This window comes from Ogataea angusta, assembly GCF_019207475.1.
Source record: "Ogataea angusta isolate 61-244 chromosome Unknown 61-244_NODE_7_length_650817_cov_90.064852, whole genome shotgun sequence".
NCBI lineage: Eukaryota > Fungi > Ascomycota > Pichiomycetes > Pichiales > Pichiaceae > Ogataea > Ogataea angusta.
The window spans coordinates 435,742-456,157 of NW_025065221.1; the positions used below are offsets into that span (position 1 = coordinate 435,742).

Consider the following 20,416-nt stretch of genomic DNA (forward strand, 5'->3'; position numbering starts at 1 on the left):
TGGTAATATTCACTTTTTAATTGGCCTACAGCAGCTGGAAAATTTTCAATTTTTATTTTGACTAATATTTTTCAGTGATTTAATTGTCTGATTATGTTGAAACATATATCTAATGTGCCGAGCAAGTTCTCGCGCCGACAGTTTAGCTCGCAAAGCTCTGCTCTCGAGAAATTCAACAAGTACTCTTCGATCCTGACTAGCTCGAAGTCCCAGGGTGCGTCGCAGGCCATGTTGTACGCTACCGGATTCAAAGACGATGATTTTTCCAAGGCACAGGTCGGAGTCGGTTCCGTTTGGTGGACAGGAAACCCTTGCAACATCCACTTGATGGACCTGAACAACCGGTGCAGTGAGTCCGTGAACAAGGCCGGCTTGAAGGCCATGCAGTTCAACACCATTGGTGTTTCCGATGGTATCAGTATGGGTACTACCGGTATGCGTTATTCGTTGCAAAGTCGTGAGGTGATTGCCGATTCCTTTGAGACCATGATAATGGCCCAGCACTACGACGCCTGTATCGGTATTCCATCGTGTGACAAGAACATGCCTGGTGTTCTTATTGGCTTTGCTAGACACAACAGACCGTCCATCATGGTGTACGGTGGTACAATTCTCCCAGGTTCGGGAACCTGCTCTGGCGTTCCGAAGCAGCTCGACGTTGTTTCTGCTTTCCAGTCGTACGGTCAATACCTGAGCAAATCCATCAACGAAGAGCAAAGAAAGGACATTGTGCGGAACGCATGTCCCGGTCCAGGATCTTGTGGTGGTATGTACACCGCCAACACGATGGCGTCTGCTGCTGAGGTGATGGGTATGTCTCTTCCGGGCTCCTCTTCTGCACCCGCCGTGTCCAAGGAGAAGCTGGCCGAGTGCGACAACATTGGAGAGTCTATGAAGACTTTGCTCCGTTCTGGTCTGACTCCGCTGGACATTATGACTAGACCGGCGTTCGAAAACGCTATTGCATACGTTATTGCCACCGGAGGTTCCACCAATGCTGTTCTGCATCTGCTGGCTATCGCCAATTCCGCCAATGTCGACCTGACAATCGATGACTTCCAGGCCATTTCGGAAAAGACCCCGCTGCTCGGAGATTTCAAGCCTTCAGGAAAATACGTGATGGCAGACTTGCAGAAGTTCGGTGGAACCCCTGCTGTGATGAAGTATCTGCTGAAAGAGGGCATTTTGAACGGCAATGTTCCAACTGTCACTGGTAAAACCATGAAGGAGAACTTGGAGAAGTTCCCAGAGCTTCCTGTTGACCAGGATATCATCCGTCCCGTTTCCAACCCAATCAAGCCAAGAGGACATCTGCAGATCCTGAAGGGATCGCTTGCCCCTGGTGGAGCTGTTGCTAAGATCACTGGTAAGGAGGGAACTTACTTCAAAGGAAAGGCCAGAGTGTTTGAGGAGGAACAAGGATTCATCGAGGCTCTTGAGCGTGGAGAGATCAAGAAGGGCGAGAAGACCGTGTGTGTGATCCGTAACGAGGGTCCTAAGGGAGGCCCAGGTATGCCAGAGATGTTGAAGCCTTCGTCTGCTCTGATGGGTTACGGTCTTGGTAAGGACGTTGCGCTGCTGACAGATGGACGTTTCTCTGGTGGATCGCACGGATTCTTGATTGGACATATTGTCCCCGAAGCAGTTGAGGGAGGACCAATTGGACTGGTCAAGGATGGAGATATCATTGTCATCGACTCGGACAACAACTCCATCGACATTCTGGTGTCAGAAGAGGAGCTCGCCGAGAGAAGAAAGCACTGGAAACGTCCTGCTCCAAGATACACGCGTGGCACTCTGCACAAATACTCAAAGCTTGTTTCCGACGCCTCCAAGGGATGTGTCACCGACCTTTAATAAAGGAGCATGCTTTACTGTTCTAGAACGAACATTAAACTTTTACATTTATTTATTGCAAACTATATATCCCGAAGGAATAGTTGAGAATAATGTCTAATCAAGGCGGTGTAATCTTCTGTAATATTGTTTATGTCAAGCGAGCGAATAAACGAGGGAGAATCCACCTTCGACACCTCGCTCCCGCCACAGTTGGACGCTCATGATCGGCAGGATGATGTCTCGAATACCAGTCTGCCTCCCGTGACAACAAAGCCGCGCAAAATCACGCTGACGAAATACACCATCTACGTCACCACGCAAAGAATGTACATTGTTGGCAGCAATGGCCGTGAAACAATGTTCAGGATCATGGAGATTGATCTCACGTCCGGAGATAAGCTGATCATCATGGAAGACAATGTATACTTCACCAGAAATGAGATTATGGACGTTCTCAACGGACTGGAAGAGAGCAGCGAGGGCGGTCTCAGCAAGAAAATCACCGCTGTGGGGCTTCTAGGGTTTATAAGGTTCACCAAGCATTACTACCTGTGTGTGGTGACGAAAAGACGGCCAGTGGCGATACTTGGAGGATATTATCTGTACCACATTGATGCTACCGAGCTGATTCCCGTTGCCAGCAACCCCAAACGGCCAGATCGGAACTCGGAAGAAGCCCGCTACATCTCCACGTTTCAGAATATTGACCTTGGAAAGACGTTCTACTACAGCTACAACTACGATCTTACCAACACGCTGCAGGTCAATTTCCTAAAAAATAAAAGACAGTCCTTGGGTCTGAACAAACAGGACCTTGCCAAGACCTTTGAGTACCACGATCGCTTTGTGTGGAACTCGTTTTTGCTGAAGCCTGTTTTCAAGACGTTCGACCGGGTTTACGACTGGTTCCAGCCCATTATTCACGGCTTTATTGACCAGGTGAATATTTCGATTTTCGACGTTCAGGTATATGTCACCCTAATAGCTCGCAGATCGCACCATTTTGCTGGAGCCAGATTTTTCAAGAGAGGAGTCAATGATCGTGGAGACGTGGCCAACGAAGTGGAAACGGAACAAATAGTGAGCGACATGCTCACCACTTCCTTCCATGATCCAGAGGGTGGATTCTATAATAATCCTCGCTACACCTCGTTTGTGCAACATAGAGGATCGATTCCGCTTTCGTGGTCTCAGGAGACTGCCCCAAATATCAGAATGACAAAGCCTCCAATCGAGATCAACGTGGTCGACCCTTTCTACTCGGCCTCTGCTCTCCATTTTGATAACTTGTTTAAACGGTACGGGGCACCGGTGCAAATTCTCAATTTGATAAAACAACGTGAAAAGACAGCAAGAGAGACTAAGCTACTTCGCGCGTTCGAGGACTGCATAGAATACCTGAACCAGTTTCTTCCCGAAAAGAAGAAAATCGACTACACGGCCTGGGACATGTCCCGAGCGTCGAAAAACCGTGGTCAGGACGTTATCGAGTGGCTTGAAAATTACAGTGCAAAAACCCTGGAAACGACAGGTTTCTTCCACAATGGAAAAACGCTTGCACAGACCAAACTACAACAAGGCATATGCCGCACAAATTGCATTGATTGCTTGGACAGAACCAATACCGCGCAATTTGTTATCGGTAAACGAGCGCTCGGCCACCAGTTGCACGCCCTAGGGCTTATCAAGGAAAAGTACCTGGAGTACGACTCTGACGCAATTAACATTTTGACAGAAATGTTTCACGACCATGGCGACACGATCGCTTTGCAGTACGGTGGCTCGCATCTTGTCAACACGCTGCAAACCTACAGAAAAATCAATCAATGGACTTCGCACTCGCGCGACATGATTGAGAGTGTGAAACGGTTCTACAGTAACTCGTTTGTTGACGCGCAACGGCAAGAAGCCATCAACTTGTTTTTGGGCAATTACGTCTACGAGAAGGGACTTCCAATGCTTTGGGACCTAAACACCGATTACTATCTGCACAATGATTATTATGGAGTTCTTCTAAATTACAAACCAAGCTATACACATTGGTATTCAGACTGTCATCTTGAAGCCCCCGACTGCGGCAAGGACGATGGACTGATCGTGCGAAAAATCGACCCTTATCCAGGGTGTTTCGACAACTATTGGAACATAAAGTACGTTCCACGGGAGCTTACTAGTTTCAGCCAACTGTTTGAATATAACATGAATTCAACTCTCAGATTCAACGACGAGCAACCAAAAGATGCTTCCTCTGCGGTCTCGACACACGCAACGATGAATAAGGTCAAAGAGACGAAGAACAAAGCAAAGCAGCGGATCCAAAAGCTGGCCTTGACGGAAAAGAATAGCATATCCAATTTTTCAGAGTATGAATATGAGGGATACGTGTCGCCATTTAAGTCAAGAAAGCCACACCGGGAGCTTCATTTCTTTGATCTGGAGGATATGAGCAATAACACGCAGCTTCACGAATCTATAGAGCCAGAGGCTGAAGACCTTTTGGAGTTTTACCGTCATCAATTTGAGCAACTGAGGTTGTCGGACCAGCAGCGGGCAGCTCGAATTGATAAGATCAACGAGGCAATCGAGGACCACATTCTTCCAAAGAAAGAGCTCCCTGTTGTCGATCTCGCAACCAATGAGCTTATCGGTATGTCGGATAGTGATACGCTATTTGATACAGTGAGTGTCGCGACGGCAACCACCGATTTCGAAGTGGCTTGCCAACAATACTCCAATAGAACTCCGGTCGTGTCGATTGAGAATCAGCGGTGCTACGAGAAGTGTGTGAACCTTGACTTGCGAATTCACGATGAACTGACGTTTGATGATGTCTTGGATACAAGCTCAAAAGTGGACTTTTAAGACTGTTTCTCTGTCTGGGCTTTCTGAATGGCTTTCATACATTCGATGGTGTTTTGTAGGGTGTCTGATTTGATCCATATTCTGCCGTTGGCTCCGATAGCCAGCTCAAACTGGTATTTTTTCATTAGTTTGGTCAACACTGGAGCGTCCTGGTGTCGTAGTAAGTATCTGGCATAAGCCAACCGCACTTCAAACAAAAACCCTCCTTCGAGATGGCCAAATCCGCCCTCTTTGCCGGTGGTTGCGTCAAAACACTCCAGCTCCACGTCAAGGTCGGGGTCGACAGACGCCACGCGAGCGTAAACAAGGTCTCCGGTTTTCAGTCTTGGTCTATTTTTCTTACTTGCATTTGGGAACGCATAAAAGCCCAGCACTGCTGGAGTTGAGAAGTTTGTGAGCGAGACCCTATAAAATTCCCCGAAAGAGCCCACAATGGTGCCAACAACGAAATCCTGCGCAGCAGGCATATACCTTTTTGAGTCAGCCTCCACATAAGCTAGCGAGGACGAGCCCGCTTGGGTTTGCACAAGATACCCTGCCGTCGTTGGGCTTGCAGTGCTGCCGCTAGTCTGCAGGTTGGGCCCCAGAACTACTTCGGATCCTGTCTCCAGTGTAAATTGGTCTCCGGGAATAACGATAGACATGGCAGGTAGCAAAAAAAAAATAGGAGCGGAAAAAATTGTACAGATCTGACGCGTCGATCGACGCCTACTGACTGATAAGCAAGCACTGCGTGTGACCGGTATTTGCAAGATCTCACGAAATCTGGTGAATGTACCGCAGCTGCCTAAGCATGTGGCCTGTCCCCGCGGACGTTTGAACGCTTATTTGTTAGCCGATTGTAAAAATGCAGCGCTCGCTTCGACGTGCTGACAAATAATTGAGGAAGGAAAAACTTTCCTGAAAAACCTTATCGACCATGGGTCTGCTCTCTCTGGGTACCCCATTACATTGGAACGACTCCCGCCTCTATGCTGAGCATGTGCGCACAAACGGTATCATCCAGCTGATCAACTGCTTCAGAGCGGCCCGCGACCGCAAGAACGACCCGTTCTTGTGGGGAGACGAAGTAGAATATATGCTAGTGAAGCTGGACAGAGAGCACAGGGTTGCTCGTCTTGCCATAGATAAGGACTACATTCTGAAAGATCTTGGCGAGGAGGGCTCATCCTACGAGGTGGCGGTCAGTAATAATGTGGTGTTCCACCCGGAGTACGGCAGGTATATGATAGAAGCAACACCGCTCCAGCCCTACGATGGGACGAAAGTGGAGGAGTACGAATACGTCGAGGAGAACATGAAAACAAGACGGCAGATTGCCACAAAGGAGCTGGGAGAGGAGGATGTGTTGCCATTGACACTCACGTCTTTTCCGCGAATGGGCGTTGAGATATTTACGTATCCGGCGGCCGAGCCTCACGGCGAAGCGTCCAAGTCTCTTTTCCTGCCAGACGAGATCATCAACCGCCACTTCCGATTCCCGACGCTGACGGCCAACATTCGTCGCAGAAGGGACCAGAAGGTGAGCATAAACATTCCTCTGTACAAAGACGAGAAAACTGTGGCTTCAGGAATTGATCCGTCCATTCCTCGAAGAAATCTGTTCCCGCACCACGACGAAGAGCCGTTTTTGGGGGCCGCCAAAGAGGGCCACATTTACATGGACTCGATGGGCTTTGGTATGGGCTCTTCATGTCTGCAAGTGACGATGCAGGCGCCGGACATGGCGCATGCTAGATTCCTTTACGACTCCCTGGTCAACATCGCTCCGTTGATGCTGGCGGTGACGGCTGCGGCTCCGATCTTTCGGGGCCATCTCGCTGATCAGGACGTTAGATGGAATGTGATTGCGGGAGCAGTTGATGACCGGACTCCGTATGAACGTGGAGAACCGCCACTGAAGGGCCACAAAGAGAGGGGCAACACCTTGGACACAACAGAGCTGATGCGCATCCCCAAGTCACGGTACGACTCGGTGGATCAGTACCTGGGCGACCTAAATCCTTCAGGTAGCGGGTTTTCCTATTTCAGGAAAGAGTATAATGACATTGAGTCTCCGAAAAATGACAAGGTCTACGAGAAACTCGTTTCCAGCGGGTTTGATGAAACACTGGCGGGCCATTTTGCACACCTGTTCATCCGGGACCCTATTGTCATTTTCACCGAATCCATAGAGCAAGACAACACCGTCGAGACCGACCATTTCGAAAACATTCAGTCCACCAACTGGCAGACGTTGCGTTTCAAGCCTCCAAAACAGTCCGCCGTGCCAGAAAAGCACAATGTTCCTGGATGGAGAGTTGAGCTCCGGCCAATGGAAATCTCCTTGACAGATTTTGAAAACGCTGCGTACGCAAACTTCTCTGTCCTGCTGTCGCTGGCGGTGCTCAAATATAGACCTAACTTCTACCTCCCGATTTCGTATGTGGAGGCTAATATGAAGACGGCACATCGCCGCAATGCTATAGTGGAGCAGAAGTTCCACTTCCGGACCAATGTTTGGGAGGCTGGACAGGCAATAGTGGAGCAGCTGAGCCTTAATGAGATTTTCAACGGGTCCGGCTCTTTCGAGGGACTGCTGTCTCTGGTTAGGCGATACATCAAAGAGACGTGGGGAAAGACCCTTCCGCCAAAGCTTGAGGCGTACCTCAAACTGGTGAGCCTCAGAGCCTCGGCAACAATCCCATCCACAGCCCAATACATTCGGACCTTTGTCTTGAGCCACCCAGACTACAAGAAGGACAGTATTGTCAGCGAACAGATAAACTACGACCTGCTCGAGAAGGTGGCTAAGCTGTCAACCTACGACCACGGCGTGGTGGCTGACTTTTTCGGGCCCGAACTGGGTCAATGGTTGATTGATAATGGTTACTAAATAAAAGACATAAGCCATACAACTGCGCAAACCTAATTTTCGACTTCGCTCTCGGACTCAGAGTCGGACCCAGAGTCAGACTCAGAGTCGGAGTTTTCCTCGTGAACTTCCTCTTGAGCCTCAGCTGGTCTGTGGTGCTTCTCTCTGTGCTCCTTCTCGACCACCTCGACATTCTTCTCCTCCTCGTCCTTTGGCTCCTTTGGCTCCTTCTCCAGCTTATCCTTTGGCTCTTCCTTGAGATGCTTGTTCTGCTTCTTCTTAGAGAACTTGCCTCCCTTGTGGCCCTTCATCTTCATTCCCTTAGGGTGTGGTCTCTCGTGAGCCTTGTGCTCCTCCACGTCAACCTCGTGTTCGGTCTCTCTCAGATCACCCTCAGCACCCTTGGTGTTCTTGTGGCCCTTGTGCATCTTGTGAGTCTTCAGCATACCAGCCTTCTTGGCTCCCTTGCAGTCCTTGAATGGCTTGTGCTCCTCGTCCATCTCGTGCATCTCCTCAAAGTTTGGAGGAGGGCGGTGGTCGCCGTGGAATCCGTGCGCATGTGGTGGGTGTGGATGGGTCAAGGACTTGACACCATGGACAACCGGACCGGACTGCAAAACCAGACAGGCGACGAAGAACAAGAACACTCCCAAACCGAGTTTGGCAATCTTCTTGTTGGTCTCATATCTGCTCTTAATCTTGTAGAGTTTCTCGACCTCCTCGCGAGGCAAAGTGACGTCGGTGTATTCTGGCAATTCTGTTTTAGAAGACATGATTAAGTAAAAGTAGGAAAAATCGCACACTATATAAATATCTTTCGATAAGCCACTGAACTAAGCATATTCCGAAACGGGCTTCCCAGACGCATTTGGATCACCGAATAAAATTTTTGGCAAAGCCCGATGACATAATATAACAATCCGAGGCTGACAAACGCGCTTGGCAAGGGAGGAGGCTTTGGCTGGCACCTAAGCAAGCGTGTGAGTGGCTCGCAGCGCAATCACCGATAAGTCTGCCCCCAGCACACCTCTAAGCAGTTTTGGAAATGAACCGCTGTGACGATTCAGGGCTACTTGACCAATCAGCTGGAGCCCCAAGCCACTTATTAGTCAGTCCCCAAACACTTTTCAGCCTAAGCATCTCTACACTGAAACGAACAGACGTTCGAGCATGTACTACTACTGGTGTACAGATGTCTAATTTTTCGCAAGATTTCTCACCAGTCGATCGACTTTTCTTATGTACCGATCCCTGTCTGCTCTGCTTAGACAACGAGCGATCCCGTTCTTTACCATTCCCTTGCACCCCCCAGTGCGCCGAAAGTATGTGACAACGACACAGCAATACAAAAATTTTCCATCCCCACCTGAACCTCAAAATTGGTACACACTGCTAACCAGGGCACCTTCCCAAAATAAACAACGTTTAGCCAGTTTCCAAAACAAGGTCATTGAAGGCTTCCGGTCGCCGTCATACCAGTCCTTCAACTCTCTCTTTATCAAACCCTACAAACGACACCGTGATTTAGCACATGTCTCAAACTCCAAGAGCGCTCTTCCCCGCGTTCCTAGCTCCTACGACGCTCCAGAGGCGTTGCGCAAACAATTGAAGCGCAGGCCCCTGCCCTTCCACCTGTCCCATCGACTCTCGACATATTTGCAGAAGAAAAACCTGCGTGATATAGGTTCAATCTATCTCGAAATCCCTACACCCCGAGCAGCTCATTTTTCTATACTACAGCTAGAACAGCTTTTATCGCTGATCTTGAGCACCAAGCGAGCGAATGTGGAGACTATAAATCTGGGGATACGGATTTTAGAGGACATGGAGTCTGACTCCATAACGTTAGGACCGCTGGAGCAAACCAAGCTCGTTTATTTTTATACCCGGTTGCAAATGCCATTTGATCAGATTATCCAAAAGGTTCTCGAAAAAGGCTATTTTCATCCACACACATGGAATCTGCTGCTCCAGGTCTACTCATCGCATACAGACGAGATTTTGGAACTGATGCGGACCCGCGTTTCTCTGGACAGAACGCTGCTGTTGACATTACTGGAAAAAAGCTCCTCTCTTAACAGTGTGCTGAATATAATCGATATTTTTAGACAACGTCACATGCACCTGGATCACGAAGCACTGAACAAGATTCTAGTGAAGCTAGCCATTTTTGATGAGTACATGGTCGCCAAATCCATATTGGACACCATGATTGACACCTCTCCAAAGCTGGCAGAAAAGCCATTTCAGGTTCAGCACAGCAGCACACACGAGCCCTGGATTCGCAAACTGAACTTGTACGAGCACCATGGACTCATGACCACACGGCGTCACCGAAGATTGGTGAGCCAGATCGAGCTTGTTAACGAGTGGCTGCCCGATAATACTCCTCTCATCCTTTATCCGCAAAGGCCAACTCCATTTCTAATGCACCAATTTTTTGTGATAAACCTGAACTCAGATATGAGCACTGCGCGCAGATCGCAAATTCGCGATCTTCTGGAGTTGATGAACACAGCGAAAATCCCAATGTTGAACAAGACAGTGGTGCTCGTGTTGCAACGTCTTGCAGAGCTGGACCAGCTTAGGCAGGAGGAGTTAGACCTTGCTGCGCAACTAGTTGAACTTTACGAAGACTCCAAACGCTTCAATACCTATTTGGAGATCCAAGCCACAAATCCGGCTTTCAACAGAACAGAACTGGTGCCGTATCTGCTGGCCAAGAGCGACAATAATAAAATCAAATTTGAGGTCCAGAAAGGAGCAGGCTGGAACTCTGATTGCTACGATCAGGTCATTTTCCGCCTTGGCTCAACTTTGTACCACAAAGCCGCAGACTTGAACTTTGAACGGCTCGCCGAATTGCTTCTCCAACTCCACAGAGATTAGTTTGTAAATATATATTTATTTCTTCTTCATGCTTTGAATGGCACCGATGGCCCCGCGCAAAAAATTCAGGTCTTCGTTCACCTCCTCCGGCTTCAGGCCTGGACAGCCCTGATAGCTTCTTGTGGAATGCCTTGTGTTGGCCTTTTCCTGGCGCTTGATAAACTCCTCGCCGTAAAGGAACTCGTTCAACTCCGGATTGTCGGTAAGAACTTTGAGAGAGTTGGAGCTTTCCTCCCCAGCAGATGAAACGTCTCCGTTCCGGGAAACATGGCCACCAAGATGCCGGCTAGGCTTCTGCCTTTTTCTTGACGAGCTCGAGGCGTATCCTGTGGCGGTTCCTGTGCCTGTTCCCGAGTCGTAAGAATCCTCAGCATTGCTCAAATTCAGCGAACCATCGTACCGCTTGTTATGCGTTCGGCGAGAACGTCTTTCTCCAGGAAAGAAAAATGAGGTCGAAGACTCGAATCCACTGTTATATCCGTTTTCTCTATGCGCGCTCCCGTTTGTTGTGTATCTCGATGCTGTGTGAGAAGATGAGGTCGTGGCTATATCAATTAGTGCCTTGTCTTCCTTGAGCTGTTTAATCTTCTTGAGGATGCGCTCGTGGAGTTTCTCCTTCAACAGCTGCACCACCCTCTCGCGCTCCTGCACAGCACTGTCGTAGTCCTCCTTGAATTGCTTGTTGATCAGCTGGACTTGGTACTCCTCCGCCAGCCTCAACCGCACAAGCTCTGCGTCTCTAACCTCTTCGAAATCCCGGATCCGCTGCATGTACTGCGGGTTATCGCCGGAGTGAAGCGAGCTGAGCTTGTACTGAAGCTGAATTAGCGAGTCGCGGTAAAAATAATCTTTATCTTGCTGAAACTGGTCTTCGACCTTGCCAAGCTTGGACTGTATCTGTTGTCGCCTCTTGTCTTTTTTGGAGATCTGGTACTGATACTGTACGTTATAATCAGCTGGGTCTGACATGTTAGCGTGTGGATTTTGGTGATTTTTACTTACAACCATAATGGTTTGCCCCTTCCATGTTGTACTCCATGATAATTAGAAGAGAAATTACGGAAAAAACAAACTCTTAGGCTGTGCAACAAAATACGTCGTATTAATGGCTGTGCTAAGCTACGAAACTCAGATCAACAGCTTCTGATCTTTCTTGAACTCCTCCACGTCGGCCTTCGCCGTCGTCTCAATCGACTTGACCGCGTTGGCTGTCCTCTTGACTATCTCCAAGTAGTTGTACGGCACAAATCCCATACGTCCGTCCCGTGTACGGCACTTCCACCAGCTATCAGTCTTATTCAGTATGGCCACCAAGTCTCCCCGCTTCAACTTGAGCTCCATCTCCTCGTTCTCAGGATTGAAGTCGTACAGCGCCCGCGCAAACTCCAGCTTCTTAGGATCAATGCTAGGTTCTGGGTTTCTGTTGATTGCAAGACCAGCAATCGCGCCCTGGTCCGGCTGTCCGTTCAAAAGAGCTCTTTGGTGTTCAGCCATGTGAGTGACGAGCTTCTTCAGTACGTATGGGAGTCCGAACACGGCTGCCAAGAAAAAGACAAGCGGTTTCAAAGACATCCTCTCCTTCTTGCTGTCCTTGTCCTTTTTATTTGACTCGATTTGTTTTTTGAACTCATCAACGCTGATTTTTAATTTGGCTCCTCTGATTTTCCTCAGGGCCTTTTTGGCCCAGTTCAGCAGCGCGTATATCCCCAAAAGGGAACCCATCGCATTCTTCAAGTGCTGGAATTGTTCGGCCATGGATATCATTGTGAAAAACGAGCTGTGTGTCGCGTAATATGTGCTCTCCAACATCTGCGCAAAACCCCCCACCGCACCAATCAAGCTCTCTATCAGCTGAAATGTAGCTTCCGTTCCCTGCGTGAATGAGCCCACAAGCCCCTGGTTCATCATCGTCCCGTTCATGCCATTCATGCTGTTCATGCCGCTCATGCCTCCGTAGCGATTGCCGTACATCCCACCGCCATATAAGGACCCGTACATCGACGATCCATATGATCCGTACGAGTTGTACATGTTTCCGTACATGGGATTGCTGTAACTTGAAGTACCATAGCCACCGTAGTACGGGGATGTACGTGAAGGCATGCCGGAGCCAGGCATGTTGCTCATTGTATTGGTTGATAAGGAAGACGGCCTGGTGGGCAACTCGGGAGGCGCCGTCGAGTTGTCTGTATTTATTGTGGAAGTTGTGTCCATATCTAAGCTGTTCGTGGTTCCGCCCGTAGAGTTGGCGGTTTCCCAAGGCTTCGGACGTGGTGTAGTCATGAAGGAGTGATTTTCTTGTTTTTTTTCGCCCGGTAATTCTTAATCTCCACTATCCGCTTAAGGTTACCCAAAACGTGCATTCCTAGGAGAAATTATCTAACAGCTTATATAATACACACAGACATGGCAGCCCGGTAAATTTCTTTCACTGGGACCATATGGAGTAGAGCTGCGGCTCTTTAACACTAATTGGCTCGAAATCTTCGTTTAGATTCACCTTCTCGGGAATGTTGTCACCCTTTGTGGTTCCCAGTTCGCTCGTCTTGTTTGTAACAACGACCCTAGGTGCTCTGGTGGCCTCCATCATGGCCTCCTCGCAGAGCATCAGGCCCTCGTCGGTGGCTCCCAACTCACTAGCCTTGAGTAGTTTTTGGCGCACGGAAGCAGTCTGTTTGCGCAGAGCCAGCCTGTCCACCACCAGGTTGTGCTTCTCCAAAGCCAGCTTGCGTTTCTCGGCCTGGAGCTGTTTATCCAATTCTTGGAGCTTTGAAAATTTAAGCTCGAACTGTTTGAGCGAAAGCGCCATAATCTGGCTTATTAGCGCGTCTTGAGCAGCGGTCTCTTGCTGGAGTTGTAGTCGAGAGTTGGCAGCCACTTTAGCAAGGGCCTCGCTGTCTTGCTCCAGCAGCTGCTTGATGGAATTGTTCATAGCATCCACCAGTCCTGTAGGCTTGGAACTCTGCTTGAGGAATTCTTGATACGTCGATTTGGAAAGCTGTTTTTCCAAGTACTTGTCTTCAATAGGGAGTTGGATGAACCGAGAAATGCATTGTTCCTTGCTTCGGGTTCCAACGTGGCCGCTTATGGCCGTCCAGTCGTCGTGGTACATTTCAATTGCTTCGAGCAGCAACAAAGTCTCTTGATCTGTCCAAGGCCTGGCATCAGACTGGTTGTATGTTTTCTCTAGCTTGACGTAGTCGCTGCTTTTGAATGCAGCGGGGAACTGGCCATCCTCAAATGCCTGCTTGCTAATGTTTTGCTTGGTTTTCAGGTTGTGGTATCTGGTCTCGGTGATTTCGTTACCCGTAATGCTGCAGAAAAGCTGTTTGAGACCGTTCTTGGCAGGATCCTCGGCTTTCAAAGCAAAGGCATCCTGAGCAGTGTCGTAAACATTTTTTCTGATTTCCAGGTTCAGGGGAAAAGAGGACTTTTCAGCTGACTCCTCTGTTTCTTCTTCCACCTTGTCAGATTCTTTTTTGATAGGAATGTGAGCCTCTAGACCTGTTGGTTTGTCGAGTGTTATCTGGAAATGGCCCGTGAACTGAGGACCCATGATCACAGGTTTTGTCTTTGGATCAATTTGATAGTTAATCAGACCCCATTTGCACAAAAAGCCATGAACCCTTATGATCGAGGCCACGTCTCCGGCCAATCCCCTTCTTGCAGCAGTCACCGTGAGATACTCCATTGGGTTGAGCCTATATGTGTGGATCATGAAATCTCTATATTCCTTGTACACCTTGGGGGTCTTGAATCTGGATTCGTTGTTGAAGAACTCTGGCAAGGAGCGTTTCTCGATTTCATGAATATCGTTCATGTCGAACCAGCGTGCAAATGACGGCAACACCACTGGCTTCGTTTGCTTCGCCACAAATGCGCGTGCCTCGTCATTCAAAGAATTGTTTTTCGTCTCCTGTTCCGTTGGTGAAGACATGTAGAAAATTAAAAACAAGAATATGCTCTTCCATTTTTTTTTCACCTTGTAATTTTTGATTCGCGGTGTACGGATGACTTGGCCAGATCAATCAGACACCGAAGAAGAGCGTATCCTGAAGCTGTTACGCGAAGAGCAGTCGCGGACGGTGACTCCCGAGCAGGCCGAGTTTGACGGACTTTCCAAGACGCGTAAATTGGAGAAACTAAACGAGCTGGTCAAACGTTCGCAAGTGTTCAGTAGTATCATTGCTGACACGCTTTTGGACAGTTCCAAGAAGGAGGAAGTGCAAAGCAAGCAGAAGCGGCGCAAGACGAACGACGGGAAGGCTGCTGAGAATGAGTCTGCGCAGCCAAAGCTCCTCACCGGGTGCCAAATGAAGGACTATCAGATCGCAGGTATGGAATGGCTGATCACGCTGTATCAGAACGGGCTGAACGGGATTCTGGCTGACGAAATGGGTCTTGGTAAGACTCTGCAGAGTATTGCCTTGATTGCGTTCCTGATTGAGCAAGGAATCGAAGGCCCATTTCTTATATGCTGTCCGTTGTCGACCGTTTCCAATTGGATCTCCGAGTTTGAGAGGTTTGCTCCGCAAATCAAGGTGCTTGCCTACGTTGGTTCCAAGACGCAACGTCCCAAGTTGCGGCGGCAGTTTTCGAAATGTGCGGTGATCGTCACCTCCTACGAGATCAGCATACGCGATTTCCGCTACTTGAGCGCCAAACTGTGGAAGTTCTTGATTGTAGACGAGGGACACCGTCTGAAGAACAGTGAGTGTCTTTTGATCCGCCAACTTAAACGTCTCAGGACCTCAAACCGCTTGCTTTTGACGGGGACACCTTTGCAGAATAACCTGAACGAGCTTTGGTCTCTGCTGAACTTCATTCTGCCGGAGATCTTCCATGACGTCGACATGTTCCAGCAGTGGTTTGATTTTTCTGCTCTGGAAGAAATGAAAGACGAGGACACAGAATTCAATCAGCTGATCAATGCAGAGATCCAGAAGAGCCTGATCACCAACCTGCACACTATTTTGCAACCATTCTTGCTCCGCAGGCTGAAACGAGATGTAGTACAGGGCCTGCCACCAAAAAGAGAGTTCATTATTTATGGCAAGCTTACGCCCAAGCAGGAACAACTCTATCGTGCTACACTTAATCAAAGGTTGAAGGAAACCATACTGGTGAGCGGTTTGAAAGAGTACCTTTCAGTGAACCATATATTACAGGTTTCTGACGAGGAGGTTGAAAAGTTTGTGGCGCTGGAAGATAAGCCAAGAGACAACAAATTGTACGAGCATTTTGAGTTTGTCAGGAAGCAGGTCGGGACCAAAAAGCTGATGAATGTGATGATGCAGCTGCGTCTGGTTTGCGACTCGCCTCACCTTTTTTTCTATCCGTGGAATGACTATGCGGACTCAGGGCTGGTGGAACAGTCTGCAAAGCTGCAACTTCTAAACCAATTGCTACCTGCGCTTCATAAAGATGGACACCGCGTCCTGATATTCACACAGTTCACGTCGATGCTGGACCTGATTGAAGAATTTGTCAACAATACACTTGGATTCAAGTCGTGTCGAATAGACGGATCTACCGACCAGGCCGATCGTAAGGACGAGATCGAGCGGTTTGCAACCGAGGAGGTGGACGTGTTTTTGCTGTCTACGCGTGCTGGAGGCCTGGGGATTAATTTGACGGCTGCAGACTCGGTTGTTCTTTTTGACTCGGACTGGAATCCGCAGGTCGATCTCCAGGCAATGGACAGAGTCCACAGAATAGGCCAGACCAAGCCTGTATCTGTTTTTCGACTGGTAATTGCCAACACTATTGAAGAGATCATGCTGGCCAAGGCAGACTCGAAAAGACGCCTTGAAAGGCTCGTCATCCAGCTGGGTCATTTTGAAGATCTCTTGAAATATGGTACCGGCAACAGAAAGCCACAGGATGCTCTACTGGACAATCTCGGTCAGTTTTTAAGCGCAAAGGAGTTCAGGAAACGGGAGATTGTCGATAATAAGCTTTCGGACGAAGAAATGCGAGAGTTGCTAGACAGGTCGCCAGAAGCCTACCAGAGAGAAAATGACGATCACTTCGCCCACTTGATGCTCTTCGAAACAATTAATTCCCTACAGTAATACATACAAAATACGAGACATGTCCCAACGCTGTGAACGATCGGGTTCGAGACATGCGCTCAAAATAGAGACGAGATCGTCGGCGCGCGGAAAATCATTAAGTGCCGCTCGGAAACGGGTTTTGTCGTAATCGTTATTCATGATCATGAGCTTGAGCCGTGGCTCAAAATTATGCTGGAAAGGTAATTTCAGCGTGACCAACGTGTAGAGCAGCACCCCCACTGCCCACGAATCCGTTAGATGATCAAGGGCAGGAGGATTAGGTCGCAAGATCTCCGGCGAAGAGTATGGAAGTGAACCGATGTGCGTATCAGGTAAGCGAGCACTGTTGTAGGAAGATGTGGTCGATGCCGTTGCTGAGGAGCGTGGGGAGCGGGGAGTGGGCGTGTTGGCAACAGAGGACAACGGAGAGTTGCGGTACGAGTGCGACGAGCCCGTCGATATGTTATAAGGCGAAGAGGGCACGACAGTCTCATCCAAGATTCGTCTAGAAAGGTCAGGTATTTTGATCAGCGCCTTGGTGTCTCTGCTGTAGAAATTAGCCATCCCAAAATCGCAGAGCACAACTCTGCCATTTGAAAGAAGACAATTTTCCAACTTCACGTCTCCGTGATAAATTCCCAAACTGTGCATGTACTGCAGTCCAGAACAAATGTCAGTCAAAAAGGTCACAATTCGGTGCAAGCGTTGCGGATCGTTAGCTGACTCCCATTGCTTCACCAGATCAAAAAGCGACCCAGAGCTATATTTCTCCGTCAGCAGGAAGAAAGAATTGTCAGTGAACTTGAAATCCAGCAATGGTGCAATTCGCTCGTGGTTCAAAAGCGACCAGATCAAAGATTCGGTTTTGAAACGTTTTATAAATTCCATAGACCCATGAACATCGATAATTTTCATTGCTTTTATCTCGTCGTTTTCGTTGCTGCATTCTCGGATGATACCATATGCACCTCGCCCAATTATTCGTCCTAGTCGCCACTTGCCGAGAACTAAAGAGCCTTTCACGTTAGTGTTGTCAGGCGTTGTGACAGTACTGTTAACGGAATTGTGCAACGAGAACGAATTGGAGAACCTGTGTGCTGGAGATGTTGCACCGGACACTGAATTTCTGCGGATCAATCTGGTGATATGATTTTTGTAGTCCTTGTCGTTTTGCAAAAAATCAGGTAATGCCTCGTTAATAATTCTTTTTCTCTCGCTGAAGGAAAGCGATAGGAAATTAGACGGGAGAGATGCAAGAATCAAGCGGTCTTTTTCACGTTCTGGAGACCCTGTGCTCCGGGATGTAGGACGCGCTGCGCCTTCGTGTTTTTCGATGGAGATTGGCTGGACCTTGGAATGCAGCTCATCCAGAATATGGTCCTCGTTGGCCAGTTTGTCGTCAATCCACGTTTGGAAGTTGAAATTCACAAAGTCTGGAACATACTCATCCTCAATTCCCTGTAACGTTTTCCAGTTATGACTCCCAGTACGACTGTAAACCATGCGCCTGCCGGCTCTATCAAAAAAAGTCTTGTCTGTCTCTGAGGAGACTTTGGAGAGCCCGCCCTCAACCTCCCAATCACTCAGTAGGTCATGAAAGTCCGTGGCGGGTATGAGCTCCTCATTGTCAATATTGTTGATTACCCTGGAGTCCTGATAAGAGCGTGGGATAAGAGTGGGGATCTTGGGGTTAGACAGCCCATTATTTGTGTAGCTTTCCATATAAGCGAGGAATCCAAGCTGAGACACAGGAACTAGATTGAACCACGCTGTGGGGTTCGTAGTATGTCAAAGTGCACCTAGACGCCCACGCAGCTCAAAAATTGACGCTATTCAAACTTTTGCACCTGTTGACAGTATGAGGCTACCGGTCTTAAAATGCAAAAAAATATGAATCTGACTGTAATTGTCCTATTTGATCCATTAAAAGTTGGGCTGTGCAGCACCTGTACACCGGCTTTGTTTAACCAATAATTTTCATCGAAAAAAACTTTACGCTCTAACAACAAATATGGCAGGACATCCAGGTGCTTATATGGGATGGTGGGGTCACATTGGTAAGTAAACACGTTGGAATTTCGGCAAACTAACGTTCCAGGCTCCCCAAAGCAGAAATACATCGCTCAATACACTGTTTCTCCTTACGCTCAATCTCCATTGAAGGGTTCTCTTGAGAACGCATTCTTCAACACTTTCAGAAGAACCAAGGCCCAGTTCTTGTACATTACTGTTCCAGCCTTGATTGTCTGGGAAGTTTGGGTTTGGGCCAGAGACTACAACGAGTACCTCTACACCAAGGCCGGCCGTGAGGAATTGGCCAGAGTTAACGTTTGAATATAGAAATGTTGATAGTACAATACACGAAATAACAAGGAACCAAAACACTAGAGGCTCTCTGTAGCACGTGAGGGCTATGAGGCATAAAACTTGTATACATCTCGTAAATTGCCGGCCTCAAGAGCACTAAAGCCAGTAGCTCTCTTCGGCCCAGGCAGAAAGTTTGGACTTTACACTGAGCCTTATGCATTGACTGAGTGCAATCAAGTCATGTCATAATCATAATCGTAGCACTTAGGTTTATCTTATTCCACACACATCGTGTTTGGTTATGAAATCATAGTACATTATCCTAGCAAATTCTTCGCTCACGCTCGGTTTCACTCTTCTTTCTTCTCTTTCGTATCTTTGTCAATATCCTCGTTAAACGCAACAATCACGTAGCCAATCAACACGATGTTGGCCACCAAGGCCGCCAAGCCTCCAGACACGATGGAGTTGCTAAACACGGCTCTGCTCACGAAGAATGTGAGCAACGGAGCAATGATCATTAATGCTGTGCAGATAATGAGCTTTTTGATAACGCGACTATGCATTAGTGTTATAACATTTGGTACTTACGGTGGAATATCTGCCATGTTGAACTAAATCGTGAAAAAAAAAAAATTGATAAGGAATTCAAAGTATGCTTACCCAAGAGCAGCTAGTACAATTTGATAAAGATGGCTGTATTGCCATTGAAGGCTATCTTAGTCCTGAAACTGTGAAAGAGCTGAATGACGAGATTCAGAAACTACTGGGCGAGATCGATCTCAAAACACACCCCCTCACTAAGTTCACCACTGATGAGGACGAGGAGCATGTTGGCGACGACTACTTTATCAACTCGTCAGACAAAATATGCTTCTTTTTTGAGGTGGATGCTTTTGCAAATGGTGAGCTGGTCAAGCCATTGCCAAAGGCCGTCAACAAGATAGGTCATGGGTTGCACATGAAAAACGAAGCTTTCAGGAAGATCACCATCACTGACGATATTGCTGCAATCTGTAAGCAGCTCGGTTTCAGAGATCCGCGCGCGCTCCAAAGCATGGTAATCATCAAACAGCCGGAAATTGGTGGAAAGGTGCCTAATCATCAGGACGGAGAGTTTCTGTACACGGAACCTCAATCGTGTATCGGATTCTGGTTTGCCTTGGAGCCTTGTACGCTGCAAAACGGATGCCTTAGTTTTGTGCCTGGTTCGCATAAAACTGCCGAGATTAAACGTCGTTTTGTGAAAGATCTGGAAAATGGTGGCACAAAATTCGTCGATCCCAAAACACTCAAGGAGACGAAAGCTACAAACGACCCGGATGACTCGAAGTTTGTTTGTGTGGAAATCCCAGCGGGTAGTTTGGTGCTGATTCACAATAGGGTCATCCACAAGTCTGAAAAAAACCTGTCGAGAATGTCCAGAAACGCATACACGTTCCACGTGATCGAGGGAGAGGCACAATACGACGAGCTCAATTGGCTACAGGTCCCTCCTACTGCTCCTGCAGGCACTGCTGAATTTTCGAGAATCTACGTGAATTGAGTCACTGCAGGTGTAGCAAGAACGGGCCAATGACTCATTAGGCATTAGTTCCTGGTAGCTGCT

General features: G+C 48.1%; 14 protein-coding genes across 14 annotated transcripts; 6 read left to right on the top strand and 8 right to left on the bottom strand.

Moving 5' to 3' along the window:
* Positions 1-93: 93 nt before the first annotated feature.
* Positions 94-1,857, top strand: KL928_003696 (uncharacterized protein; the record flags this gene model as incomplete). Its single annotated transcript, XM_043204311.1, has 1 exon — positions 94-1,857. The coding sequence occupies one exon, from the start codon at positions 94-96 to the stop codon at positions 1,855-1,857; it is 1,764 nt and encodes a 587-aa protein (XP_043059138.1).
* Positions 1,858-1,989: 132 nt separating this feature from the next.
* KL928_003697 (uncharacterized protein) lies at positions 1,990-4,701 on the top strand (the record flags this gene model as incomplete). Its single annotated transcript, XM_043204312.1, has 1 exon — positions 1,990-4,701. One exon carries the CDS (start codon positions 1,990-1,992, stop codon positions 4,699-4,701), a length of 2,712 nt encoding a protein of 903 aa, XP_043059139.1.
* A 34-nt stretch (positions 4,702-4,735) lies between these two features.
* Positions 4,736-5,345, bottom strand: KL928_003698 (uncharacterized protein; the record flags this gene model as incomplete). Its single annotated transcript, XM_043204313.1, has 2 exons — positions 4,736-4,765; positions 4,842-5,345. 2 exons carry the CDS (start codon positions 5,343-5,345, stop codon positions 4,736-4,738), a joined length of 534 nt encoding a protein of 177 aa, XP_043059140.1.
* A 275-nt stretch (positions 5,346-5,620) lies between these two features.
* Positions 5,621-7,576, top strand: KL928_003699 (uncharacterized protein; the record flags this gene model as incomplete). The annotated part of the gene is made up of 1 exon (XM_043204314.1): positions 5,621-7,576. The coding sequence occupies one exon, from the start codon at positions 5,621-5,623 to the stop codon at positions 7,574-7,576; it is 1,956 nt and encodes a 651-aa protein (XP_043059141.1).
* A 32-nt stretch (positions 7,577-7,608) lies between these two features.
* On the bottom strand, positions 7,609-8,328 carry KL928_003700 (uncharacterized protein; the record flags this gene model as incomplete). The annotated part of the gene is made up of 1 exon (XM_043204317.1): positions 7,609-8,328. The coding sequence occupies one exon, from the start codon at positions 8,326-8,328 to the stop codon at positions 7,609-7,611; it is 720 nt and encodes a 239-aa protein (XP_043059142.1).
* Positions 8,329-8,794: 466 nt separating this feature from the next.
* KL928_003701 (uncharacterized protein) lies at positions 8,795-10,444 on the top strand (the record flags this gene model as incomplete). The annotated part of the gene is made up of 1 exon (XM_043204318.1): positions 8,795-10,444. The coding sequence occupies one exon, from the start codon at positions 8,795-8,797 to the stop codon at positions 10,442-10,444; it is 1,650 nt and encodes a 549-aa protein (XP_043059143.1).
* Positions 10,445-10,459: 15 nt separating this feature from the next.
* KL928_003702 (uncharacterized protein) lies at positions 10,460-11,413 on the bottom strand (the record flags this gene model as incomplete). Its single annotated transcript, XM_043204319.1, has 1 exon — positions 10,460-11,413. The coding sequence occupies one exon, from the start codon at positions 11,411-11,413 to the stop codon at positions 10,460-10,462; it is 954 nt and encodes a 317-aa protein (XP_043059144.1).
* Positions 11,414-11,572: 159 nt separating this feature from the next.
* On the bottom strand, positions 11,573-12,727 carry KL928_003703 (uncharacterized protein; the record flags this gene model as incomplete). The annotated part of the gene is made up of 1 exon (XM_043204320.1): positions 11,573-12,727. One exon carries the CDS (start codon positions 12,725-12,727, stop codon positions 11,573-11,575), a length of 1,155 nt encoding a protein of 384 aa, XP_043059145.1.
* A 145-nt stretch (positions 12,728-12,872) lies between these two features.
* KL928_003704 (uncharacterized protein) lies at positions 12,873-14,381 on the bottom strand (the record flags this gene model as incomplete). Its single annotated transcript, XM_043204321.1, has 1 exon — positions 12,873-14,381. One exon carries the CDS (start codon positions 14,379-14,381, stop codon positions 12,873-12,875), a length of 1,509 nt encoding a protein of 502 aa, XP_043059146.1.
* Positions 14,382-14,454: 73 nt separating this feature from the next.
* Positions 14,455-16,518, top strand: KL928_003705 (uncharacterized protein; the record flags this gene model as incomplete). Its single annotated transcript, XM_043204322.1, has 1 exon — positions 14,455-16,518. One exon carries the CDS (start codon positions 14,455-14,457, stop codon positions 16,516-16,518), a length of 2,064 nt encoding a protein of 687 aa, XP_043059147.1.
* A 143-nt stretch (positions 16,519-16,661) lies between these two features.
* KL928_003706 (uncharacterized protein) lies at positions 16,662-17,388 on the bottom strand (the record flags this gene model as incomplete). The annotated part of the gene is made up of 2 exons (XM_043204323.1): positions 16,662-16,680; positions 16,748-17,388. The coding sequence occupies 2 exons, from the start codon at positions 17,386-17,388 to the stop codon at positions 16,662-16,664; spliced, it is 660 nt and encodes a 219-aa protein (XP_043059148.1).
* Positions 17,389-17,420: 32 nt separating this feature from the next.
* On the bottom strand, positions 17,421-18,222 carry KL928_003707 (uncharacterized protein; the record flags this gene model as incomplete). Its single annotated transcript, XM_043204324.1, has 2 exons — positions 17,421-17,447; positions 17,524-18,222. The coding sequence occupies 2 exons, from the start codon at positions 18,220-18,222 to the stop codon at positions 17,421-17,423; spliced, it is 726 nt and encodes a 241-aa protein (XP_043059149.1).
* A 327-nt stretch (positions 18,223-18,549) lies between these two features.
* KL928_003708 (uncharacterized protein) lies at positions 18,550-19,373 on the bottom strand (the record flags this gene model as incomplete). Its single annotated transcript, XM_043204325.1, has 2 exons — positions 18,550-18,895; positions 19,162-19,373. 2 exons carry the CDS (start codon positions 19,371-19,373, stop codon positions 18,550-18,552), a joined length of 558 nt encoding a protein of 185 aa, XP_043059150.1.
* Positions 19,374-19,462: 89 nt separating this feature from the next.
* KL928_003709 (uncharacterized protein) lies at positions 19,463-20,353 on the top strand (the record flags this gene model as incomplete). The annotated part of the gene is made up of 1 exon (XM_043204326.1): positions 19,463-20,353. One exon carries the CDS (start codon positions 19,463-19,465, stop codon positions 20,351-20,353), a length of 891 nt encoding a protein of 296 aa, XP_043059151.1.
* Positions 20,354-20,416: the final 63 nt, after the last annotated feature.